The sequence below is a fragment of the Neomonachus schauinslandi genome, chromosome 4 (genome assembly GCF_002201575.2).
Source record: "Neomonachus schauinslandi chromosome 4, ASM220157v2, whole genome shotgun sequence".
Taxonomy (NCBI): Eukaryota; Metazoa; Chordata; class Mammalia; order Carnivora; family Phocidae; genus Neomonachus; species Neomonachus schauinslandi.
In genome coordinates, this window is record NC_058406.1 from 110,130,731 (window position 1) to 110,157,400 (window position 26,670).

Genomic DNA, 26,670 nt, shown 5'->3' on the forward strand with positions numbered 1-26,670 from the left:
GGTGGGACTAAAAAATGGTACAGCCACTTCAAAAGACAGTCTGGCAATTTCTTATAAAACTAAACATACTTTACGCGTGCCATCCAGCATCATGTTCTTTTGTATTTATCCAAAGGAAGTGCAACTTTTGTCCCCTCAAAAACCTACACATGGATGTTTATAGCAGCTTTATTTATAATTGCCAAAATGTGGAAGCCAACAAATGTCCTTCAGTAGTGAATGCATAAAGAAACTGGTACATCTAGACAACGGAATATTATTCAACACTAAAAAGAAATTAGCTAGTAATTTCCATGAAAAGACACGGAAGAATCTTAAATGCCTATGACTAAACGAAAGAAGCTAATCTGAAAAGGCTGCATACTGTATGACTCCAACTATATGACATTCGAGAGAAGACAAAACTATGGAGACAGTAAAATGTTTTGTGCCAGAGTTTAGGGGGAAGAGAGGATGAATAGGTGGAACACAGAGGACTTTTAAGCCAGAGAAAATATTCCGTTATGACATTATAGTGATGATATATGTTATCATACATTCATCTAAACTCATACAAGGTACAATACCAAGAGTGAACTCTGGGAAGCAGGACATTGGACTTTGAGTGATTATGGGGTATAAATTTTAACAAAGGTACCACTCCAGTGGAGGATGATCGTGGGGGAGGCTGTGTAGGAAAAGAGGGTATGTGGGAAGTCTCAGTACTTTCTGCGAACCTAAAACTGCTCTAAAAGATAAAGTCTTTCATAACAACGAACAAGAATCGATGCACATACTACTCCAAATGGCTATGGTGCAACCAGTTCTGAGAAGTAAGGAAATTTTGACAGAAAAAGAGAATCATCAAGCAGTTGTGGGTCTGAGTACAAAGAGCACAGCCAGAGGAGAAAAGACGGTAAGGCAGCACCTGCTGTGAGAACTGCAATGAAAGTAGAAAATGACTTGACAAGATGGACTGGGGCTGGATGAATGGTCCTGATTATTCATGATTCTTGAAACACAATGATTCCAAGCGTTATTTCCACACAAATTTATTTCCCCCCATGTTCTGATATCTACTTAATCTTAACATTCCCTCGCCCATGGACCTGGACCTGGGCACATCACACCAGAAAGACACCAGCAACAACATGACCTCCAAGACAGCTGAGAGATGCACACCTTTGTAATTTTTCCCCTCCGTGCCCTCCAACTAGCTCTGGGAAGCAGGACATTGGACTTTTATCTGATAACTGGGACTTACGGACAGAAAAAACAACAACCCCAAATCCATCAACAATGCAGAAGTATACCCAGAGATCAGGATGAAGAGACAGATCAGGGTAAAGGCGACTTATTCACACAGGCAGAGAGAAAAGCGAGGCAGCTGGAGGCTCAAACGGGATTGGGAGGTTCGCTCTGAATTGTTTAGTGTGGGAAGAAATGAACTCTACCAGTAACCATATGTGCAGCGAGGGAAAACTTCTGAAGCCTGGCCGGAGGAGTTAGACTTTCTTCAGAACTTCTCACATCTCTTTTTAAATAAAAGTTAAAGGAAAAGGAAGTCTTGGGAGCCTTTAGATTTGACCAGCAAGGAAATTACTGAGAACCGAGGAAACTTCTATCTTCAATATTCCTTTTGAATGTCACTTCTAAGAGAATACATGAAAGCTCAGTAGACTGCGTCCTCTATCGTTCTACGGTTAATGAAACCATTTTCTCCCTTACACATTAGAATTGCAATGATCTTCCATGGCCAAAGGAGACAAAGGCAAATCATTGCTTGGGATTTATTTATTTGGGGGAAAATCATAAGGTTTTTGTGTCTGTGCGCTTGCTTTCACTTACAGTCTCTTTAATGAATCCAGATGAGAAAAGCTCCCAGCCGGGATTTTAGATAATTTGTTGTTATGCAAAAACCTGAAAAACAAAAGCTAACTTTGAATCACAACACAGTAATGATGCTTTGGGAGATTTAAAAAAAAAAATTGGAATTGTGAATCCAAATACATTTTTTTAAAAAGTATTTCAGTGTGAGAGAGGGCAAATATAAAACAGTGTCATTTATGCAAGCACGGTCTTAAAATTTACATGCATGTGTATTCTCATCCATGGTTTTTTTAATTTTGGGTTTTATTTAGTTAGAGATTACAAATGCTAAGAATAAAAATCACAGAAATAAGTCTAAACACATAGGAAATCAAGGTAGAGAATGTATTCATTAAAAAGAATGGCACAATAATGTATGACTGCAGCAGCCTGCAAGAGAACCATGAATAACTGGATCCTGCGGATGGCAACCCTTTGTCTATTTTCACTTACTGGCCAGCAACAGTTTTGCTAAAAGACAGTTCCATTTGGTGCTGCTGTGGTCCCTGGCTCAGCCAACCATTTGCCTGTTCCCTTTCAAGTCCATGCGCACGTTCCCCACTCCAGGCAGATCACGGAGAAGCACATCCCCAGGCTCTGTTGCTCACGGAGGAGGCCCAGGCCACAGTATCTCTACCCCTCCTTCCACCTGGTTGGTCCTGCACTGGTTTTGGTTCCCTGAGCGCTGCCCTGGCCATACCACTTCTTCCCACTGTGACGAGAGAAACTATGACTAGCAAATAACTAGCTAGGGCTCATCTGCTCATTAGCACCGCTGAACGCATATTCAACAAAGAGCACATGTATGAAGAGACGACATAACAGTAGTCTGCGACACAGAGGAAAGCTCCATGCCATTTATTTCTAGAGACTGTGGTTTTGAGCCTAATTATGAGCATAAATAACCAAATAATGTGTAGAAAATGTTAACAATTAGCTACATCCAGCCTCCCTCTGAGTCCTAATTCATGACCAGTGCCCCATCTCAAAATTAAATAAGATTATTTGACCATGTTTTCCTAGCAATGTATGGTTTTAGCTTAATTTTAACTATTTTATTATCCACTAGGGATTAAGGTAATGGGGTGTCAGCAGGAGTCAAAATATTTTTATGGCTTTGGAATTTGATGCACATCTGAGTAGATATAGTTTTTCCTGGTCCTTACTATTTTAGTTCCTTATACCCATTATCCCCAGCTCCACCCAATTCACCAAACTCAGAAGCAATGACTAGAGAAGAAACAGTGAATAGTTAGGTTAAGATGGGTGTACAGACAGAAGTCACATAGTAATTCTCATTCCCCACAAGTCCTAAGCCATATCCATATCTCAGGAGATATTGGAATAGAATTTAATAATGAAGAAGTAGCTTGTAGTACATTGCAGCTGAACCTCGGGGAAAGCCACATAATTTGGATAACTTATTCATGTGTTTTTTTTGCTGGACTACAAGCTTATTTCACTATTTTACAACTAGTAGAGTCCAGGGTGATAACAGTAAAAATGCTGCTGATCATCTCTTAACATATTTAAAAGGCTGGAAATTACACCAATAACCGGAGATTGAAAGATGTTATCTATTTTCCAAGCCAAGTAGACCAGAATTGTTTAACAGGCAAAACAAATCAAGAAAAAAGCATAACATTGTCATCACCACAGATTTTGAAGCAAGGTATGTACATCTTGAAAAATCATTGGCAAAAATTTTCTTTCATTTTGTACGGTGACAAAATGTCCAAATTAATGTTATTTCAATATTAGTTTATATCATACATATTATTGGGGTTCCCAAATCAGATACTATTGCTACTTGTTATTTCTATAACTATTTGTTTTCAAGTAGATTAATCTCTCTAAACCTCAATTCTTCTGTCCATAAAATGAGCTTATTATTATAATAGTTATTATTTATCTTCCAGATTACTATGTCAGTGACAACATTAAAACAGTAGTAGTATTTCTGTGGTCCTCTTCAGCAGGGGTGGAAAAATGCATGCCTATGCTTCCTTTTTTCTCTTTCTTCTTTCCAAGTTCTCTGAAGTTAATCTTCAAAATGCTTCTGCTATTTGTTGAATTCTGCTTGTAGAAGTATCACTTTGATTGCTTTACTCCCAACAAAACCTAAAAAGCACCTCTTCCTGTATTGGAAAGTTCATATAATAATTATTTGCTGCTAATGTTTTCTGTCAAAGATATTTGGTTAAAAAGAAAATTAGCAGTATCCATTGCACCGAAATTGATACAAAGACTGATCTCTTTCTTGTGACAGAAATATACAAGTTATCAAAGAAACCAGGCATGCATGAGTTTTTTCAACATTAATGTTCTGAGGAGAGAAAAGCATATCTTCTGCCTGAAATTTAGGTTAGCATTTCAAGATATATACACTGGAAATCCAAGAGACTTCTAAGAAGAAGAGAAAACCTCATATTCAGATCCTATACTTTGAGAAAGCTTCTTGAAAGAACCTTCGTGTAGCGAGGTGCATGCCTGATAAAGAAGACATTTCCAGGCTGGTTGACTCGAAGCCAGTCCCTGCTGCTCCATAAAGCATCCCATGGGATGTTGTTTCAAGCTGGTATTCTCCCCAAACCAATAAAACTAAATGTATTCTTAGTCACCATGAATGTTCTTTATGGCTACAGAATACCAAAGTTTTCTTCCTCTTGATATATTTTTCCCTTTTTTTTTTTAAGATTTTTCAAAATTTATTTGAGAAAGAAAGAGCACAAGCAGGGGGAGGGATAGAGAGAGAGGGAGAAGTAGGCTTCCCGCTGAGCAGGGAGCCGGACGTGGGGCTCTATCCCAGGACACTGGGATCATGACCTGAGCCGAAGGCAGATGCTTAACAACTGAGCCACCCAGGTGCCCTATTTTTCCCATTTTTAAAAAAGAGATTCATTAAAGATTCTAAAAGAAAAACCATGCAATATACAAACTATAGCTTGCTGAGTTCACTCAGCATATAAAAAATAAATACAGGGATCCAGCTTTATAAAGCATGTCCATAGTCTCACCACTTTACAGTTTGCAAGTGGCACTGGGGAGAAATGGCATAGTTAGCAGGTTCTTTGATACCAACCACAAATTATTAGTCAAAAAGTCAGAATTTTGTATACTTTAACAGGCATTACTGCAATTTTCTGCCTGTGCATCAAGCTCTAAATTTTCAGCTTGAACATTTTAACCCAGGTGGTTTCACCAAAAGTGTATAGATTCTTTTGCTTGGTGATGTAATAATAAATAGTTTATGATTGATTGTTTAGCGATAAAGCTTATTGACTGGAGAAAAATCTAAGTTTGGTAAAGGGCCAGGATTTTCAAATTAATTCTTCTCTTCATAGGAAAGATGAAGATGCAGGTCTTCACTGGCTTGTATTGGCATCATGCATCCAGTGAAAAGAACATTCCACACAAGTGGTCGGGGTTGATATTTATGAATACAATACATGAGGGCTTTTATCAAAGCCTATAAGTAAAGAACTATTCTAGATACTGTTGCTGCTTTGCTGAATGTACATCACTTGAGGATGTGTGGTTACAGACAAACTCATGCTGAATTTGTATAGATTGAGAAATACTTTAATTAAAATAATTTAATTTTAATATTTAAAATATTATTTCAACAAACATACTTCAAAGTTAGAGAGAGAAGAATTCTTACTCAAAATAGTCAATGAGGCATGCAAATTTGCCTCATTCTCTTTCAGAAGTCAACTGAAATAGCCCAGATGTTCAATACAATAAATAAACCCATAACAATCAAGAGGACAGAATGCATAAGGTCATCAACAAATAAGAGATTTCAGTGAACTCTGGAAACATACAAAATGTATGGAAGAGGGTTGGAAGATGAAACAGAAAAAGCAGAAGCCCAGAGAATATATGAAGCAGGAACAATCTGATTGTTTGGGACCCAAGACACCAAACGGAGTAGAGGGACAGGATGGGAAATGGGGTTTACTGAACATGTGGATGGAGAAATGTAATTAATTTGTAGCTGCTGCTAAATGCTAAGAGGAAAAAAAATTACATATATATATTTCTTATTATTTTTACAGGTTTTTCTCTAAAGAAATTTTAAAAATTGACAAAGAAAAGTAACAGATTTTGTGCGGAGCAGCAACTGAAGAGGAAACCTTTCCTTTCACATTCTAGTATTTTCCCGGAGAAATCTGCCATTTTCCCACCCAACTGTCCAAACTAAAATTCCCTCTAATGGGAAAATTTTGGAAGAAAACAGACATACCTACAAGGGAACAGGAGCCACTTAGACCTCCAACCCAATATTTTCAAGTATAAATACCAAGGATCACAAGGCACAGGAGCTTAATCAGGACCATGGCAAAGAAAGAACAAGACAAAACAAAGAAAAACCAACTCCAGAAGAAGCAGGAGAATTCAAAGAACTAAAAAAAGAGAAACATAACAAAAACACGTTGTGATTAATATATTCAGAAATCTTTCAAGAAATATGTATATATAGTTTTTATTTACATAATAGGGAGGAAATGAGAAGTTAAAGCCTTTTTTTCTTGGTCAGTTTCCTACTCCTTCATGGATCCTAAGATAACAGCCTCCTCCAAAAGGTAGGAGATGCCATCACTGCCATTGGGGCTCTCCTTTGGGGAGCAGGAATCTCCCCTTCCCAGTGTTCAATGGAGGAAAGCAATGCTTATTCATCAGCAAAACTTTCCCCAACATTAAAGTCAGTGGCTTAAGTTCTTTGAACTTATTAGTCATCGTAATGTTAAGTCTTGAATTTGCCAAAGGTGGAACTCACTGCTCAAGGCTGGTGGAGCAGGAAATGGGTATAGTTCCCTCCTCCATTACATGCCTTCAGCAAAGCAAGCACACAAATCTAAACAATGCAATTTTATTTATTACAATGCCCATACTTCTATATGCAGATAAGTTTGGAGTGATGGCATAGGAAAGTGGTTGATTAGCTCTTTATATCTTTTAATTTTACTGGTCTATTTCGTGTATCAATATGAAAGGGCATCATTTTCAAAACCTACAGACTCCTAATTACAATTTCTTTTCAAATTTTAATTCAAACTGATTCCCGATTAAGTTTAGAATGATGTATCATTATGCACTTTCTTTCTCTTCATAAAAAAAATCTGGGGGCGCCTGGGTGGCTCAGTTGGTTAAGCGACTGCCTTCGGCTCAGGTCATGATCCTGGAGTCCCTGGATCGAGTCCCGCATCGGGCTCCCTGCTCGGCAGGGAGTCTGCTTCTCCCTCTGACCCTCCCCCCTCTCATGCTCTCTCTCTCTCATTCTCTCTCTCAAATAAATAAATAAAATTTTTAAAAAATATCTGTATCTTCTGCTAAAATCACAGTTAATTTGTTAGTATAAGGTAATCGAGGAAGTGAAGGGATAAAGTATTTTCATCCAATAAAAGACAACACAAAAGGAGGCTGTCCAAGTGTCCTTCTGGTTTGTCATTCTTATTTAATGAGCTTATTAAATATAACATTCATCTAGAAAAGTACACACATCATGCTATAAGCATGATGACTTTCCTGAAAGTGAATGAAGCTGGGAAAAACAGAAAAAGACAAAACTGCCAGGACTGCAGAAGCTCCCTCCTGCTGTTCCCTATCACCTCCTTCTCTCCAAAGGTAACCACTGTCTAACTTCTAGCTATTACACATGTTACTACTGTTTCTGAATTCAAAAAACAAAATCAAACTATGCAATTTTCAATGTTTGGATTTTTTTGCTCAAAATGTTTCTGAGATTCGTATGTGCTGTATGGTCTTCTGTTGTATGAACATGCAGCAACTTATTTCTCTTCCTTTGTTGTTGGATGCTTGAGTAGCTCTACAGTGGAGCTGTTAGAAGTGATGCTGCCATAAACACCCTAGAACACGCTCTGGTGCACATGCATACATGTGCACATCTGCTGTGTCTATAACTAGAAGTGGAACTGATGGATAGGTCATAGGGGATGTGTATGGTTAATTGTGGTAGATTCTGCCATAAGTTTGCAAAGTAGTTTTACCTCCTTGAAATGCTCATTGCTTTTGTCCTATTTTTAATTGGGTTACTCGTCTTTTCTCCATTGATTTCAAACTATAGAATGGCTTACAGTAACTCTAAGTTATAGTACAAAGGTGCAAACTTTGCTTCTTAGGCTTACACCTGATCTCCAGGGCAGTCAATACATTGTATAAACAGAAGAAGTAAAGCAGAAGCAAAGGACGTCTGGAGAGTCAACACTTACAGTCGCTCTAATTTCAGAAGGTCTCCAAATGTCTCTGGCTGTAGCGTTTCTATTTGGTTGAAATGTATATACCTGGAAGGCACAAAATGAGCTGGTTATTTCTTGTGCTGGTGAGTAAAATAAAATGTTTGAGGAATTAACAATAGCTTCAGCTGAAATTCAGCTCTGAAGTATTTCAAGTCCCCTCTGTTTTTTATAGTCCTGGGTCTAAAACCTGATGTTCCAACAGGGAACCAACACGAAGCGCATCCAGAAGCAGTAACTCAGTATCACCTCTTCTCTTAGGTAGTGCTCTTGAGTAGAAAGATACTACATGGTTGGTGAAGTTACTCTTCAACTCATTAAAATTTTTTGAGATTTTATTATTTATTTATTTATTTATTTATTTATTTAAGAGAGAGCATGTGAGAGAGAGAGAGAAAGAGAGAGAGAGAGAGAAAGAGAGCACAAGCAGGGGGAGGGGAAGAGGGAGAAGCAGACTCCCCACTGAGCAGGGAGCCCAACTCGGGGCTCGATCCCAGGACCCTGAGATCATGACCTGAGCCTAAGGCAGACACTTAACCAACTGAGCCATCCAGACACTCCTACTTATTAAGTTTTTTTTAAATGAAGCTAGAATAATAAGACTGGAATCATAATAAGACACATTACAAATGACCACATGCTTATTACATTTTAAGATAGAGGGAATGTTCCTGTCTAGAGAAGAGAAAAAAAATGACATATTTTATATAATGTGATGAATATTTGAAGTGAATTAATTATGCCTAAGGGTATATACAAAGTAATGTTTCTTGTTTTAATCCATTTAGAACTAGACCTTTTCAGTCCTTGGCAACCCCCTATGCAATCAATCCAGGGGATACTTCCAAAGCTGCCATTTCAGAAAGGCTTCTCTTGAAGTAACAAGCAGCACAACTGAAGACAGAAAGATTTCCCTTTCTCTCAGAAATTCTGTGATGAAATGGAGAAACATGCCTTCAAAGCACAGTGCTGAGCACTTAGATCCACTGCTAAGGCTACATACTTCTCTACAAAAATTTAAATATCCACCTTGCACCTGACTTCTAAACACAGTTTTGTCAAAATCACTGAAATGAAACCAACAGTCACATCCAGCAGTCTATAGTGAACTGTCTGCAGAAAGCACCTCAAACATAAAATTCACCATGAGAAAGAACAGACCAAGTCTCACACTGAATTATGTCCAAACAGAAGAACACAATAATTGCACTTGACTTAGTCAACAGAAAGTTATTTGACTTAAAGTGAGGACACAAGAGAAGCTTTATTTTTTATATGTTTACATTAAATATATTTATTTACCCACAATTAGAACTACTTTTGAAAGAAAAAATAAAAACATTTTAAGGAAAAGAAACACCTCTCCTTCATTCATAGGCTCCTTTCTTATAAAATCATTATTACAGGATGAGCACTTCAGACATCAATGCAAAAGCATAATAATTACGATAAAAAGGATGTAGTTGGAAAGGAATGATAATTTCAGACTGTGTTAAGTTGGATCCTGGAGGCAGTACTGCACCTTCCCACTCTCTGAAATTTGGTATCCTGGCTGATGGTCACAACATTCCTTCCAAGGGTTCCACTAATTATAAAAGCTACAACAATGACACTGTGTAAGATATAATTGCCTTAATGTTTGCATAAAACAACTTTGTTCTTTATATTACACATACACACTCACACATACCACACACTGCCCTCTAAAAATCATTACTTCTGTAATAGGTCTAGCACACAGTGGAGGAGGTAGAGTGTGGAAGAGTTCAAGACAGAAGGGATGGGAATGGGGTATTCAGGGTAAGACCAAGTGTAGGAGGAAGGAAGGAAGAGAGAGGAGCTTCTGTGATTACACTGAAGAAAGATTTGGAAAGAGGCCAATTACAGGATTTTTCTTTCCAAGTGAAATGCATTGCATCGTTGGAATTCCATGCTTACTAACGTAGAGTGCAAAAAGACACTTCATGATGACTATGAATAAATGCTGATTAGGGCTCCAAATTTAGCATGAACTAAATAATAATAACAGCAACAGCACCAAACACTATTGTTCTGCGTACTTTACGTGCATTTAGTCATTTTTAATCCTCACAACTATGCTGTGAGATGAGTTCTATGAATACCCCTATTATTTAAGTGGGAAAAATGTGTTATAGAGAGGTTAAGGTACTTGCTCAATTTTGTGCAGCTTCGAATTGCCGGGATCAAGATTCAGTTTAGGCAGATGTTTGCTTTTTCTTATCACCTGAGTCCACAGTCTGTCTGGTAACAAAGTGAGTGGCTGCACACAGATCAGCAGACAGGCAGAGCACACACAGATGATCTAGTGAGACCTGATCCAACAATGTCAGGAGCAAAGCCTTTCTCAGGTAGGGAAATGTCTGCTCCACGTGGAGAACTCAAGAGCTGATCAGTAATAAATCCAAGCTACGCATCGAGCGAAACCCATGCTTACAGACACCACTGGAGGCTACTTCTCAGCATGCATGGCAGCCAATCCCACTACGTTAGTGCCTTCCTCTCCTGGAAGGTGTAGAGTCCCTAACTGAGGGAAAGTATCATATTCCAATTCCTGGAACAACCTAACAAGCCACAGGAAAAAAGGTCACAAGCCAAGGTCTGTCATTTAGCCACTTGAATGCCAAATTTCAGATTTTAGAAATGAGTACTCTAGTTTATGAATGAGCTAAGTCCTTGTTTTCTCTCCTTCCTATTTTTTAAACTTCTTGTGAACAATTTCTTTATTAGAATTTTTGCCGCATAAAACCTGGAGTTTAGCAGAAACACTTCCCATTGGCATTCTGAAGAGCTTGCGCCGGTATCCAGGTATGAGCAGAGCTTTCTGTTGAGAGTCAACTAAATCACTGAGTCAACTAAAATCAGGGCCAGAAGACAATCTAAGGGTTAAAATAGCATACAATATTTTGCTCAATATCATAGCTACTGTGATGTTAAGGACTAACCTACAATTATATTTTTTGTCAATAAATTTTGTGATTTGTACTGCACAATAACTAAAGAATTTTTAAAATATTGATTTTTACATTTAAATATTCTGTACTTTGCAGTTGATGCTTAGTAATTCATAAGAAATGCATAATCTTTTCCAACACGCACATACTGAGAACCTACTAATCACAGCCCTGTTTATTCTACATTCGAGGAATGCTTCCCAAGAACAAATCTCCCAAATTCTAGACTCATCCAGGGTGAAACTTCCAGGTCAAATACTTTCTACTGAACTTTAATCTAATATACTACATGGTAGGATAAGCAACTAGTATTTGAATTCACTACTAATAAATGTGAACAATGCACAAAAGTAGATTTTGTTCCTAGCAGGGAAATAAGACAACCCAGAGAGTTCTGTTTGATTGTAGCTTTTTGTCTATATGATTTGACAAATTTCCTAACAAAATGAATTTTTTTTTTTTTTACTTTAACCCAATTCAAAGCAGTATAATGTATTGTTGGGCTGATTTGATTCATGCCGTGGCTTTAGCCCAGTCAAATAAAGAGGGTTTTAGGTTTGATTTTTTTACTCTCTTCTCAACTTCATAACATAGCAAGCCTATTCTCTCCTGTAACCTTACTTTTACTGGGCTCTTGAAATTTCTGACATTTTCAGGTACCTATTGCTAGGTAGATAAATGTGAATGGTCACTTGAAAAGATTGGAATTCTGTTTTGAATCATTTCAAGACATTTAGACACAAATAAATCAGTAGCTATCTCTTCATATGTTGAAGGAAGAAAATTATCCCACTGTCATTTCATATTTAGTCAAACACAGCCTCCCTAGATGATTTCATCTACACCAATGGCTCCAATCATCTCTACCTAGAAGGCTTACAAATTACATCTTCCGATGTACCTCTAAGACCTAGATTCATACATTTAGCTTCTTACATATCCTCTGGATGTCACAAAGGTATCTCAAACCCAGTATGCCTGAGGCCCAGCTCATAATTTCCCTCCACCATACCTGCTCTCCTGTGCTGTTGCCTGTCTCAATGGAATCATTACATACCAATGTGTGAAGTCAGAAAACTAGCAATGACTCTTCCTCCCTCACTCCCTATATCCTATCCAACTCCAAATTCTTTTGACTTTACCTTCTAAATATCTCTTGAATTTATTCCATCCTCCTTTTTCCACTACCTCTGCACTGGACCAAGGCATGCCCTTAGGTACTGCAATATAGGAAGTATTAAAACCCTTAAATGTTTTCAATTTGTAAAAGACAAAGATAAAGTTCTCTACAAAGCCAAGTCCCTTCATGATCTTACCTGAAAATGTTTTTCCAGCCTCCCCTTTTATCTTGTTCTCCTTCACCACCTCAATCCCAGCACTCTTGCCTTCTCCCAGGCTCTTATATTTGCCATACTCTTGCCCACAGGGGTCTTCATGCAGTTGTCTTCTCAGCCTGATAACCTTCCCCTACTCATTTTGCTTGAATTCCTACTTGGTGTTTAGATCTCAACTGTGTTATTTCCTTCAGGAAGCCTTTCTTGAGCTCCTTGTCAAATCCCCTATTAAGCCTTTCATTGCACTGCATAGTTGCAATTTTATACTAGTTTGAGTGGTTGTTTCAACCATGTCTATCTTCCCTAACTAGACTCTTAAGTTCCATGAAGACAGAGACCATACAGGGTTTAAGTTCATTTCCAAAAATCCCAGTTTCCTAGCACAGGCTTAATGGATAGATAGATACTCAATATATAGTTGATCACTGAAAGAACAAATGACCAGCCAGTATCTTTACACAGTCATTGCCTTTGCAAAGAAAAAGCTAAAACATTGTACTCTTAGCACATTCTATGGTATATGAAACAAAAGATGGGCTTATGAATCTTAATGAAAACTTTCTGTATTAATATTGACTCAACATCCTAAAGGGCACAGCATTTTCTTGGGGAAGAATCACAATGAATTTTGACATTAACCCTGACTTTTGTGAGATCTGTAATAATGTATGTTTAATTGCATTTCCTAAAACCTTATTAGGCGCAACAAACCTGAAGGACATCTAGCAAATTCCTGGGGCTTTCAGAATCAATCTCATTCCAAAGAGATGTTTTTACAATCACAGGTTTTTTTTGTGAGCATGGACAACATATTTGACAGCTCTTACCTGAGTAAATATTGACTTACACGGCCAGCCCCCGGTAATTAACCCACCCAAATGAGGACAAAAATCTTCCCAAGTTTTATAAAACATGCAGAACAAGAACATGTGGCCAGAGAATGACAACAAAAATAATAGAGAAAGAATGGTTCTCAGGGAGAGAAGTTGCTGGTATTGATTTAGCTTTTAGTGTGAACTCACTGAGCCACATAAAAACAAATCCATTGTGCTGTACCATCACCTTGGCAACCCCACTCTAATGTAAGAGCAGGGATGGGAAGAAGAACAATATATTTATCTGTACCTAACCACACAATCAAAAAAGAATATAAGTTCAATGCACCCAACCCTTTGCATGTGTCTGTGTAAAACATAAGCTAAGGAAATATGAATTGGGATGACTGAGGAGATGTTTAAAATAAGTTCTCAACAATCCTGCACATAAAACAGACCTCAGAGAAGGCAACACTGAGGTGACAGCTGACTTGGAGATCTACTGTGCCCTGCCTCCATATTCACCAAAGAACTTTTGCATATTGGATGCACCATTGTGACTCCAACTATCCATACAAATCTGATGAGATTAAAATATGCATTTTCTAGCTTCATTGCACAATAGCAAGTAGGAATGATCTGTTAGAACAATAAATTATTCATACAGTTTAGGAGTTAATTAAGCATTTGAATGGAGATCTTTATTTCAGAGCACAGTAAATTATTTTAACTAATTTTAAAGGAAAAAATGACTGAATTACCATAATCCATTAGGTTCAAGAGAAAAGTTTCTAGCATCTTATTTGGATGCTGTGCTGAAGTCAATAGTGTATTCTACCAAAATCTATTATACAAAGGATTATATTTATTCTTAAACAGTTAAAACCAGCTAAAATTTATATTGTACAAGCTTGACTCCTCAAAAAGTTTTTCAATCATAAATTAGAATACTTATGGAAAAAGTCGTGTTTCTAAAATAGTTTAGGTATAATCCAATTCCAGTCTTTATTTCTTTTCACCTGAACTAATAGCTATAGATAAATGGACCTTCCAAACCAAGCCTTTTCTTTTCAATCTGCCATATTGAATTATCTGATAGCTATTACAGAAAGAAGTGTTGACTAAACTGGTCCCTTATTAGGATCCTTAATATCTCCCCCACTGTCTTCTGCTAGAATTCAAGGTTTCCCAAGACCTAGTGCCAACTTGTGACTTCCCTCGTCTCTCACATGAGTCTAATCACCCTCTAACCAAATTTTTATTTCCCTATCTCTGAATCCCCCCTTTTTAAAACTAGTGTCTGTGTTTAAAATGTTTTCTCATCCATTTACATGCAATTCAAATAGTATTTTCTCCAATAAGGACTTCATGTCAAAAGTAACTTTACTCCTCTGTGATCCTTTAGCATATTAAAACATTAATAGGCTCTATTGAGTTCCTTTGTAGTGTAAGACAAGATCCTTGACCTTCTCAGATATTTGAGTCTGGTTAGAGGTAAAAGATAAGAAATCAATGACCACAGTCTAATAGGCTGTGTATTATGATAATGTATGCAAGGAAAGCCATGAGAGTATGAAGGATCTAAACCAGATTTAAAGGTAAAGAAAAGTTGTGCAGAAAATAGGATTCTTTAACTAATTTTTATGGACAAGCTGTACTTACCTAGATATAAAAGAAGAAAGGTAGTTTAGGAAGTGGAAAGACAAGTATATGTGAAGCACAGAGGCATAAAAGCACGTGGCTCTTTTACACAACGGAAGTAGTTGGACAGAGGCATCCGTGCCTGCAGAAGTCAAGAAGCTCAGCAAGGAAGTCCTTGATCCTAAAAGTGATCAGGACACGTTACAAGATTTAAAGAAATGGAATTCCTTAATGAAATTTTTTTTATTTTAGAAACATTATTCTGGTAACAATATGAACAAAAGATTGGAAGATAGCTAGAGAGAGATAGGAGCTAGATCAGTGTTTTCCAACTTAGGGTGCTTTTGCCCACTCTGGGGGATATTTGGCAATCTGTGAAGATATTTTTGTTTGTCACAACTGGGGGTGGTCCCGCTATAGGCATCCAATGGGAAGAGGCCAGGACTATTGCTCCACATCCTACAACACAGGATAGCCCCCACAACATTACCTGGCCCTTCCTGTCAATAAATGCTGAGCTAGAGATTCAGAGATAGGGAAATACATATACATATACATATACTTATAATATACTTATACATATACTTATACATGTACATAATTTTTTTTTACACTGTTATATTAGTTTCAGGTGTATAATATAGTGATAAAAGCCTGGTTTGATTTTTAAGCAGAGAAGAGTGGTGGTGACTTTGGATGCTGTATGGAGTACAGACTGAAAGACTGAAGAGTAGAAGAGATACTCCAGAGCCCAGGAAAAACAAAATGGTAAGAAGCAATTAAAAGGGTGCCAGAGAAGAGGAGAGAACTAAAGTAAGTTAAGGAAGACCCTACAGAGGAGGGAAGGGATTGAATGGTACCAGTGCACAATTGAAAGGTGTCACTTTAAGCAGGAGGTGAGAAAGTGACCCAGTGAAACAGGCTGGGAACAATTTATGACAGTCTCTTGGTAGCCAGGAAAGCGAGTGAGATGACTCTTTGCCCTCAATTTTCCTCCTTAAGGTAAAAGGCAAAGGTAACTCTGAAATGCCAGAGAAATGTATGAAATAAAGACAGAGGAGCACATTTTGAACTGTCGCTACAGCGAGCAAGATAAGTTCAGTACATTGGTATTGTCACTGCTAGAGTTGGTGTTGAAATTTGACTTTTCAACATTTGAGCCTCTTGGTGACTCCCTCCTCCTCAATAAACTTTCCACACTGGTTTCTCTTCTGCTAAAGAGCTGCTCCTTCTCAATCCCTTTGCTGTTTCCAGTCTTGTGACTGTGAATACTTTCTGTAGGCCAGTGACAGCCGAGCTGCACAACCAGGCCAGACTACTCTCTCATACTCCTGCCTCCAAGCCCGCTACCTACCTCATATGCTATCTTGGCTGTCCAGTAGACTTCTGGAACTTATGTGCAAATCTGGATCCTGATTATCCCTCCATAACCCATTCCACCCGCAGCCTCCTCCATCTCAGCCAATGGCCCTTTCTTCTAGTTGCTTAAGCCAAAAATCTTGAGAACATCATTGACTTCTTCCTTTCTCTAAATCCTGCATCCAAGTGGTGATTTTCAATAGGAAGTGCACCCAGGTAAAACCTACACTACTACAAAGTATAACAGAGGCATCACTGTCTCTGGCCTGGTTTATACCAAGGGCTTCCTGACTACTCCCTGCGTATCCCTTCCTGGCCTAAGTCTGTTGTCAACAGGGAAGTCAGAAGAAGACAGAAAATGCAGAAGTCACAGTAATCATTTAAAAACCTGTCAGATCAATCCTGCCACCTCTTTCTTCAAACCCCTGCACTGTTCATTCAGAACAAAAAGCAAATCACTCACAATACAAAGCAAATCCACTCTTTTGATCTGCAATATCCTGTGCTAACTGAGCCTGTCTCTTTGCTCTGGCCACATCAGCATCCAAGCTAACCCTCTGACATTCCAGGCACACTCCTAGCTTATGGTGTTTGTAAGGGCTGTCCCTTTGCCTGCTCTGTGCCTCCCTCAGGCATACACAAGCCCATGTCCTTCCTGAGTTCAAGTCTTGACTCAAATGCACCTCCTCAATGAGGCCTCCTGTTTCAAATTACAGCCACTGCTGTAATTTGGCACTGCTAAGCTCCCTCCCTTCCCTGTTTTTGCTCATATACATAAATATATTTTTAAATACTTGCCATAGACCTACATAAATCTATACAATATATTATTTATTATTTTTATTGTTTGTCTCTCCTGATAGGTTGTCTTCCCTGATAGATTTGTACTTATTTTAGGTAGTAATTAAAATGTTCAATGGTAGGGAATTGATATCAGTGTTGCAATTTAGTGGCACAATCTAGCCAAAGGTATTACAATGGAACAGAACAAGGGATGAAACTTGAGGCTTTCATAGTGGTGTAGAAATGAAGAAATGAGGGGCCTGGGATGAACTGGCAGCAAGTGTAATGTGATGCAGGGGACAACCCAAGAGAAAACCCACCAGTCACCATAGGCCTTATACAGGGACAGGGTGGTTCAATGGAAGACGGCAAGCTTTGGACATGGGAGCCTGTACTCACCTCCTTACTTGCCCCCTTTCTCTTTGCCATTGGGAAAAAGCACTCGCTTCTCTGCAAGATGGAGCTAATGATGCCTCATTTGAAGGTGGCTGAAGACTGCAGATCATACAAAAATCACCCAGCACTTTCCTGACAGGTGGCAGATGTCCATGGCATCTGATTAGAAGTAGACGGCACAGGAGGCAGAGAAAATCCATAAGATTTAGAACTTTAGACAAGGGCTTGGCATAGGGACTTTTTGGCCAAGGCTTACACCCATACTCCTATCCCTCATAAACATAGATGAGGGTCAAGAGCCAATTGAGAAGCTGTTATTAGTGTGTACCAGCGTTCTGTGACTCCCAATACAGAGTTTTTTCAAAAAACTGGAATGGACAACTTGGTTTAGTCCTGAGGCCAAAGCAGAGCCTTTTACTGCCTGCTTCCAAATCTAAATCATAGGGTCCTCCTTCTCAAGCTTATTTTCAGATATCCCCAGGACTGGAGACCATGCCAAAGCCACTTAGCAACCAGATTGCTGGCCAGCTGCACACAGGACAGAAAGAGCATGGCTGGCCCAGCCATCACTGTGGGTCACCACAGAGTCACTCTGGTTCAGGAATATCAATCACCAACCCACTAAATTTGCTCCTCCCTTTTCTGTGGGAAGGCACAAAGGAAAGGGGAGAAATGCCTATAATGGAGATGCAACACTCCCTTGTTAAGGATACAGTAAGCTTGAGAAGAAATGTTGGAGAAACACGAGAAGGGGAAAAAGTAGATGTCCTCTTCCCCAGCATACTGCATTTATTATATTTCTTCCAAGTTCTAAATGCTCCGTCACCTACCCAAGTTACCTGCTAAAATACTTTAGTCGAATTTAAACCCAAGGTAATAATGACATGATCTCACATTTCCTTCATGCACCATAATTTTACAACATTGTCACAGTGGACGATATTCATTGGGTCAGATGGCTCCTTCTGAGATCACTTCCATAAAATCTCCTAAATGGGGTATTATGCACAATTTATACATCTACTAAAACTTTTAAAGTGGAAAAAGTATAGAGTATTTCAGATAAAAGCAGCATAATGTAGAAATTCAGAGCTCATGCTGTGAAGGAAAGAAAGCAACAAATTTAGACCCAGTAGAGGGAAGAAATATGCTGAAGAGAAGAGCAAAAACTAAACCACCTGACTGTGAAGACAAAAGTAAGGAATAAACTTGATATAATGTGTACCATGGGATTTCTAAGTAAGATGGCAGAAATTGCTGAAGACAGAAATCACTGGAAAGACCAAAATCAAAAAGGACGAAAAATTCCAATATGTGCCTATCTTGGCCATAAAGTGTAGATTTGTTTGTGAGAGTAGTATGTAAAGAGGGAGACATGTGAGATAGATTCTGAGGAGATAAAAGGAATCTTGGGAGGATGCATGCCTACATGACCTCACACAAGACCCACCTTTCCCTCAGCTTCCAGAGTTTTCACTCAAATGAAATCAATTTCATAGACACATTAGGAATCTGGGACTTGTTCAGAGTGGACTGTAGCTAGCAGGATGCTAAGGGCCTGGATCCAAGAAGGAGATTAACAGGTGAAAATTGAGATAAAAGAGAGATTAATACAGACTAAAGTCTGAAGTGGGCTCTCAGCCAAGTTAGGCTATGTTCTTCCAAGCTAGTCCTTGGCATAAAGTGTCAGGTTAGTTGAAAAAGACTGAAGGGGCGGCTGGGTGGCTCAGATGGTTAGGCGTCTGCCTTCAGCTCAGGTCGTGATTCCAGGGTCCTGGGATCGAGCCCCTCGTCGTGCTTTCTGCTCAGCAGGGAGCCTGCTTCTCCCTCTCCCTCTGTCTCCCCCCTGCTCATGCTCTCTCTCTCTCCGTATCTCTGTGTCTCAAATGAATAAATAAAATCTTTAAAAAAAGAAAAAAAAGAAAAAGACTGAAGATGGGAAACAGTGAGGAAAGCACAAGGGGCCAGCCTTTGATGTGCTTAAGCCTGAGCCTTATGCTTTCTTACTCAGTGGAAGTCACTTCAGAAGCTGAGCTGGGATGAACCTGAGGGCAAAGATGGAGGGTGCACATCTGACTAGCTGGACAAAGAACGAGAAAATAATTCTTAGTTCTGTTGGGGAGAAAGAATTTACTCTACTCTTCAAGATCCTTCCAGCTGGACTAAGAATCAAATTGACATGAGACAGATTAAAGGAGAAAATCAAATTTAATAGTGTATGTACAGGGAATCCACACAGACATGGAAATTCCAAAGACAGTCAGGCAACATGATGGTTATATGGTAGGGGTCTGAGGCTACAAAGGGGAGAAAGACCATTAGCAAGAATGTAAAAGAAGGCATTTGAAAAATAAAAGTTGTTCTATTATGTTGACATTTCTTAGGTAAAGAGGAATCTCTATCAATAGCTCTCTTCCTGGTACAAGCAGGCAATTGAGGGGTAGATAAAGAGCTTTTTCTGAATCTGCTGGGTTTGGAATGCTTTTAACTCAAAATAATGTTCATGCCAAAGTGATTCATCTTGGGGCGGCCTGCCCTTGGTTCTTATACTTCACACAACAATATGACCTCACTGATTTCTTTTTATCACTAGAGACAAGCATGGCATTTGACTACTATATCTTTAACAAAACTTTTCTAAAAGAAACCAAATGAAACTATAATAAATGTTACTCAAAAGCCAATAGAAGTCTTTAGATGAAGTACACTTAAAAATTTACTATAGATGCATTTGTTCACAAACATTTAGGAGAACAACATTTTTACTTGTAGGCATATATGCCTGCTTCCTTTTATTTTAGATTGGCTTCAGAAGCTCAAATTCAGTTTTTAAATGTGTACATTGTAGAAGTTAGACTTAAGTTTGCTCCACAAGATTCTTGTCAACTCTAAAATTCCATAATTCTCTAAATTTTTTGGACTGGAACACACTCTTGGACCCATAAATCCAGTTTCCAGACATGGTTGATTGCCACCTGGGGATTTACACCTCAGAGAGAACTAGAAATGTCATTGACCAAAACTTCCCATAAATGAATATTGTTTTTTCTATGCCCATAGCTATGGTTTTATTCTACTTCTTTATTTCTGGATTTAAGCCATATACAGATTACAGAAGTTTTGTCAACCATGAATAGACCAGTTTACAATAATTGAAGAACACAGAGCTGTTTTTCTCACTGAGGAAGTTTGTTGCTGTGAAATCTTGGGTATGTTAACATTGCATTGAGAATACATTGTTTCTATCTTAGTTGGAAGCATAAGAAACAAATGAATAGTAAATAAGCTTTTAACATATAGAAGATAATAGGATAGGAAACGTTATGAAGAAAAAACCATGATAGTTGTATGAAATAGTTAATGAATAAAATTGCAAAGAAGACTCAATTGTTCAGTCAGCAAATGTGACATATTTCCAAATTATAACCTTGTTCCTTTCTTTTTAAGCCATTAATTTCATATCTAGTACAAAGTGTAAGATTTCTACATATGTAAGGAACATCACTGGATAAAGCTTTACAAATGCAAAAATTGAGACCGTATCAGGTAGATTTAATACTATATTATGAAAATTCACATGACTTGGCCATTGAAACATTTATAACATAATTATTTGTGATACACCAATCTTCTAGGTTGTACCTTCCAATAGTACATTCTAAATTCTTTCTCATACATAGGATTGATAAAGGAAGATAACACAAATCAATTTGGGTTGCTAAACCTCCAGAGATGCAATAATTCAAACAAATGACATCATCTTAAATATGTCCATCGCCCACATACATTGTGTCCCCCCAAGTTGAGCCCAGGCAACTGGGTAAGACCCTCCATGTCTCTGTGGAGAACCTGAAGATACGACAAGTATTGTCCTGGGAAAATGGAGAAAAATTATATACCCACACTGAAATCTTTTATTCCTAATGTGGAAAATGTTCCTTATTGCCTTTGAAATGTTTGCATTTGGGCTGGCACCTCACTCAAGAGTATTCCTCAAATGTAGTTTCCATTTTAAAATCCTTTACCTATGTGTTTGCTTTTGTCTGTTTCTCCAGTCATATATTAATAGCATGAGACCAGGACTTTGTTTTTGCTCATTACTGTATTCCCCAGAGAAACCCAGTATTGTAGATCTCAGACCAGTGTTTGGCATATGTTGAGTACTGTATTGGTTGAATGACTGAATGTTCTTTCAGTTTCTTGGCAAATCTTCACAGGACTAGACCGAAATTGGATGTAGCTGATTTGTTGGGTTCTGATGGTGAAATCACTTCTGGAAACCACCTGTACCTCAGCCCCACCACCTTGTTTGTCTCCAGGCTTCCATCTTGCCTCAGGAGAGCCCCCTACATAGCCTCCCATCTGGGCTCCCAGTCTTCAGTCTTCCTTGTCCAATTATTCCTCCACACACCTAAGATAAAATTCACTTACAATATTCTTCACAGCATGGCGCTAGCCCAGAGTTTCTTTTTATTTATTTATTTATTTATTTATTTATTGGTCAGTTAACTACTGTATAGTACATCATTAGTTTTTGATGTAGTGTTTGATGATTCATTAGTTACATATAATACCCAGTGCTCATCACAACATGTGCCCAGAGTTTCTTAAGCTCAGTCTGCAGACAAATTCTTGAGGTTCTGCACTATGATGAGCTTGATAACACAACTCTTAGCTACATTTTCAGAATGGCCTCAGCCACTGTCCCATTCCCTCATTCCTGTTTACTGGACTTACCTACCAGACTAATCTCTCCCACAATTTTCCTCATTACCACCTCATGTGAGGTGTCTTGCTACTTTTCTACCTGGGAGACCCAGTTAAAATTTCATGATTATGATTTCTGTAGTCTTTCCTCACTATCCCAGGCATAATTTGTGCTTTTATTCAATCATTGCTATATATTCAAAACACATTTATTGGGCACTAGCTGAATGCCTGATATGAAGCTGGAAGGTGGCAATTCACAAATAAAGGAGCTATGCCTCCAACCTTTAGGGGCTTATGATCTGGTACTGAAAAATTTATGTGAAATTTAAAACTTAGTGAGGGGAATATCACTAGAGATGTGGGATTACAGAACAACTGATGAGCAGTAGGGAAGCAGAGTCTAAAATGTTTGATTAATATTTTGGCAGGCAGTAGGAATTTGCATCTAGGTAAATAGATAGACATGGGGAAAGGCCATTACAGGTAGGGGACACCTGTCCATCAATTCAGACTGCATTCAAGGAATTGCAGGCTGCAGGTAAAGCCAGAGCATGGAGGAAAAGAGGGTGAGGTAAACAATGTTCTGCACACATACCAGTGATTCTGGAAAGCTGACTCAGAAATTAAATGCCCAGCAACAATGTTCTCATGACACATTCATTAAACATTTATCCAATTGCATTATAGATGTTTCATTAGATTTTTATCTTCCATGTCCATGGCTAAACCTTGAGAGTCATGAGGAAAATGTCAATCTTTACCTTTATTTGTTCCTCTTTAGCACAGGGTTTAGATATAGTACATCCCTCTTCCCACAGGGGAAAAAAAGTATGCTTTGGGTATAATCTGTGATTTCTGGCACATAACATAAACTCCCTGAGATCTAATGTCATTATTTGTCACAAGTGAAAATAACAATATTTTGGAGGTTTGATGAGGGTGAATAAAACATTAGTAATATATAGAGAGACATATAAATACATAGTACATACTGACACTGAACAATTACCTGAACTGAACAATTGTGACTATCTCAATATCATATTTCTATTAGTTCCTCTTTCTTTCCTTACTTCAAATTTTATGAAATTTTAAAGTGCTCACCTGGTTCAAGTTTTTACAGTAATAAAGATATATAATAGTTTTGGGGTTTTGGGGGGGGGTTATTTTATTTTTTTAATGTTATTTTATTATGTTATCTTAATCACCATACATTACATAATTAGTTTTTGATGTAATGTTCCATGATTCATTGTTTGGGTATAACACTCAGAAAACTATAAAATACTCATGAAAGAAATTGAGGAAGACACAAAGAAAGGGAAAAACGTTCCACGCTCATGGATTGGAAGAACAGATTGTGAAGATGTCAATGCTACCTAGAGCAATCTACACATTTAATGCAATCCCTATCAAAATACCACCAACTTTTTTCAAAGAATTGGAACAAATAATCCTAAAATTTGTATGGAACCAGAAAAGACCCCGCATAGCCAGAGGAATGTTGAAAAAGAAAAGAAAAGCTGGCGGCATCACAATTCCGGACTTCAAGCTCTATTAAAAAGGTGTCATCATCAAGGCAGTATGGAACTGACACAAAAACAGACACATAGATCAATGGAACAGAATAGAGAGCCCAGAAATGGACCCTCAACTCTATGGTCAACTAATCTTTGACAAAGCAGGAAAGAATGTCCAATGGAAAAAAGACAGTCTCTTCAACAAACGGTGTTGGGAAAATTGGATAGCCACATGCAGAAGAATGAAACTGGACCATTTCCTTACACCACACACAAAAATAGACTCCAAATGGTTGAAAGACCTCAATGTGAGACAGGAGTCCATCAAAATCCTAAAGGAGAACACAGGCAGCAACCTCTTCGACCTCAGCTGCAGCAACTTCTTGCTAGAAACATCCACCAAAGGCAAGGGAAGCAAGGGCAAAAATGAATTATTGGGACTTCATCAAGATAAAAAGCTTTTGCACAGCAAAGGAAACAGTCAAAAAAAAAAAAAAAAGACCAAAAGACAACTGACATAATGGAGAAGTATTTGCAAATGACATATCAGATAAAGGGCTAGTATCCAAAACCTATAAAGAACTTATAATAGTTTTTGAAACCCTCTCAGTAATTTTTTAAAACACTTGGATGTAAAATTTCAATCTAGAATCATCACTGAGGAAAAATAAGATGTAGTCTTTTCAACAATAAAATAATTGAAAGGATAAAGATTCAGCTTTGGGTAAGTTTTCTTTATGTTTCTGACTCAAAAAATGATATTATTACAGCTTTCTCTGAAACAAAATTATGCAATTCTAGAAAGCTAATTTTATATTTATGAAAATCCTTCTGAGATGAATAACAGGATCACCCAATTCAAATCAAAGAATCAAGTCATATTTCTCTATTCAATTCATATAAAAGATACAAAGTGTAGAGTTCTGATTGTGAAATACTGCATAGCCATTTTTTATTAAAAATGTAAATTCACTCCAGAAAGAAGTTGATTTTCACTTGGCCCATTGAGCAGATAAGCTGCTATTTAAATCTGAGTCTCTGTGAGAATGTTGGCTTTGGCAGACATAAATTACAGTCTCTCCAAGAGTATACTTTCATTTATATTTCTCCTTTAAGGTAGAAGGATTGATAGAAAATCCACTATGATAAATAATTTAAAAATTTTTATGGCTCTTCATTTCACTTTAAATTGACATTCGATCCCTGTATATTTCTATGTAAAATTAGTCTTAAAATATTAGCAGTCCTTAGAGTGTACCCTATTATTCTCATTTGCCAGAATGAGATGAGAAATTATATAACTAGCCATAGTCATACAATCATCTCTATTCTTGTCATTGGCTATATTATAAGTCACTCTTTGGTAGTAGCATGCTGCCAGGGCACCTTTAACTGTTTCATGACACTAGAAATAGATTAAGCTGTATAAATTATGTATTAAATAAACACTCAGTGCCCTAAAAGTGTTAAAGTGCCTCTAAGGCCCTACTTCAATACCAAAGTCCACAAAGAAAAGAATTAGAAGCTATCAAAGCCATAGAGATGATACTGTTAAGTCCCATTTATCATTTATTCTGATTATCAAAAAGTTCTAATTATTTGGTTTTCATTTTATTTTAGCATATTCTGTCTTCTTTCTTCTTTGAAGAAAAAAATACAAAAGTAAATAGAACAGTATCAATCATTTCAATTCAATGTAACCTTTCATTACTAATTCTCAATCCTGGTTGAACATTATAACTGCCAGAACTCTTTGTTTTTTTAAACATGGATATGAAGCACCCACTCAGAGATTCTGATTTAATTGGCATGAGTGAGGCACAGTCATTGTTATTTTTCACAAATTCTCCAGATTATTTTTTTTAATTTTATTTTGTTATGTTATGTTAGTCACCATACATCATTAGTTTTTGATGTAGTGTTCATGATTCATTGTTTTCGTATAACACCCAGTGCTCCATGCAGTACGTGCCCTCCTTAATACCCATCACCAGGCTAACCCATTCCCCCACCCGCCTCCCCTCTAAAACCTTCAGTTTGTTTCTCAGATGGTTCATCTCTCCCTCCCATTTCCCTCCCTTCATTTTTCCCTTCCTTCTCCTAATATCCTCCATGCTATTCCTTATGTTCCACAAGTAAGTGAAACCATATGATAATTGACTTTCTCTGCTTGACTTATTTCACTTAGCATAATCTCCTCCAGTCCCATCCATGTTGATGTAAAAGTTGGGTATTCATCCTTTCTGATGGCTGAGTAATATTCCATTGCATATGTGAACCACATCTTCTTTATCCATTCATCTGTTGAAGGGCATCTCGGCTCTTTCCACAGTTTGGCTATTGCGGACTTTGCTGCTATGAACATTGGGGTGCATATGGCCCTTCTTTTCACTACATCTGTGTCTTTGGGGTAAATACACAGGAGTGCAATTGCTGGGTCATAGGGTAGATCTATTTTTAAAATTTTGAGGCACCTCCACACTGTTTTCCAAAGTGGCTGTACCAGCTTGCATTCCCACCAACAATGTAAGAGGGTTCCCCTTTCTCCACAGCCTCACCAACATTTGTTGTTTCTTGCCTTGTCAATTTTTGCCATTTTAACTGGTGAGAGGTGGTATCTCAGCATGGTTTTGCTTTGGATTTCCCTGATGGCTAATGATGATGAACATTTTTTCAGGTGTGTTAGCCACTTGTATGTCTTCTTTGGAGAAGTGTCTGTTCATGTCTTCTGCCCATTTTTTGACTTGATTATTTGTTTTTGGGGTGTTGAGTTTGAGAAGTTCTTTATAGATCTTGGATACCTTATAAGAAGCTATATGGAGAACCATTGATGTGCAGCAATAGAATATGACCCTATGTTAGAGCTGTAATTTGCTGAAATATATGAAGCCAATTTTAATTATATAATGTAAAAGTGCTTTTATTGTAAATAAGCTTAAAACTAACAGTGCACAGATAATATATATCTAATATTGTTAAGGGGCTCTAAAACATTTAATAAAACTCTTTTCTAGCCATTTTAGATAGATTTA

At 37.8% G+C, this 26,670-nt stretch overlaps 1 protein-coding gene across 1 annotated transcript in view; it reads right to left on the reverse strand.

Annotated features, from left to right (window-relative positions):
- Positions 1 to 26,670, reverse strand: part of PXDNL (peroxidasin like) — a 483,807-nt gene that overhangs the window by 178,704 nt on the left and 278,433 nt on the right. Inside the window, exons 5-6 of the mRNA XM_021688214.1 lie at positions 8,085 to 8,156; positions 1,828 to 1,899 (exon numbers count right to left, since the gene is read on the reverse strand). Of these exons, the coding sequence (XP_021543889.1) occupies positions 1,828 to 1,899; positions 8,085 to 8,156 (144 nt within the window). The remainder of the gene's footprint in view (positions 1 to 1,827; positions 1,900 to 8,084; positions 8,157 to 26,670) is intronic.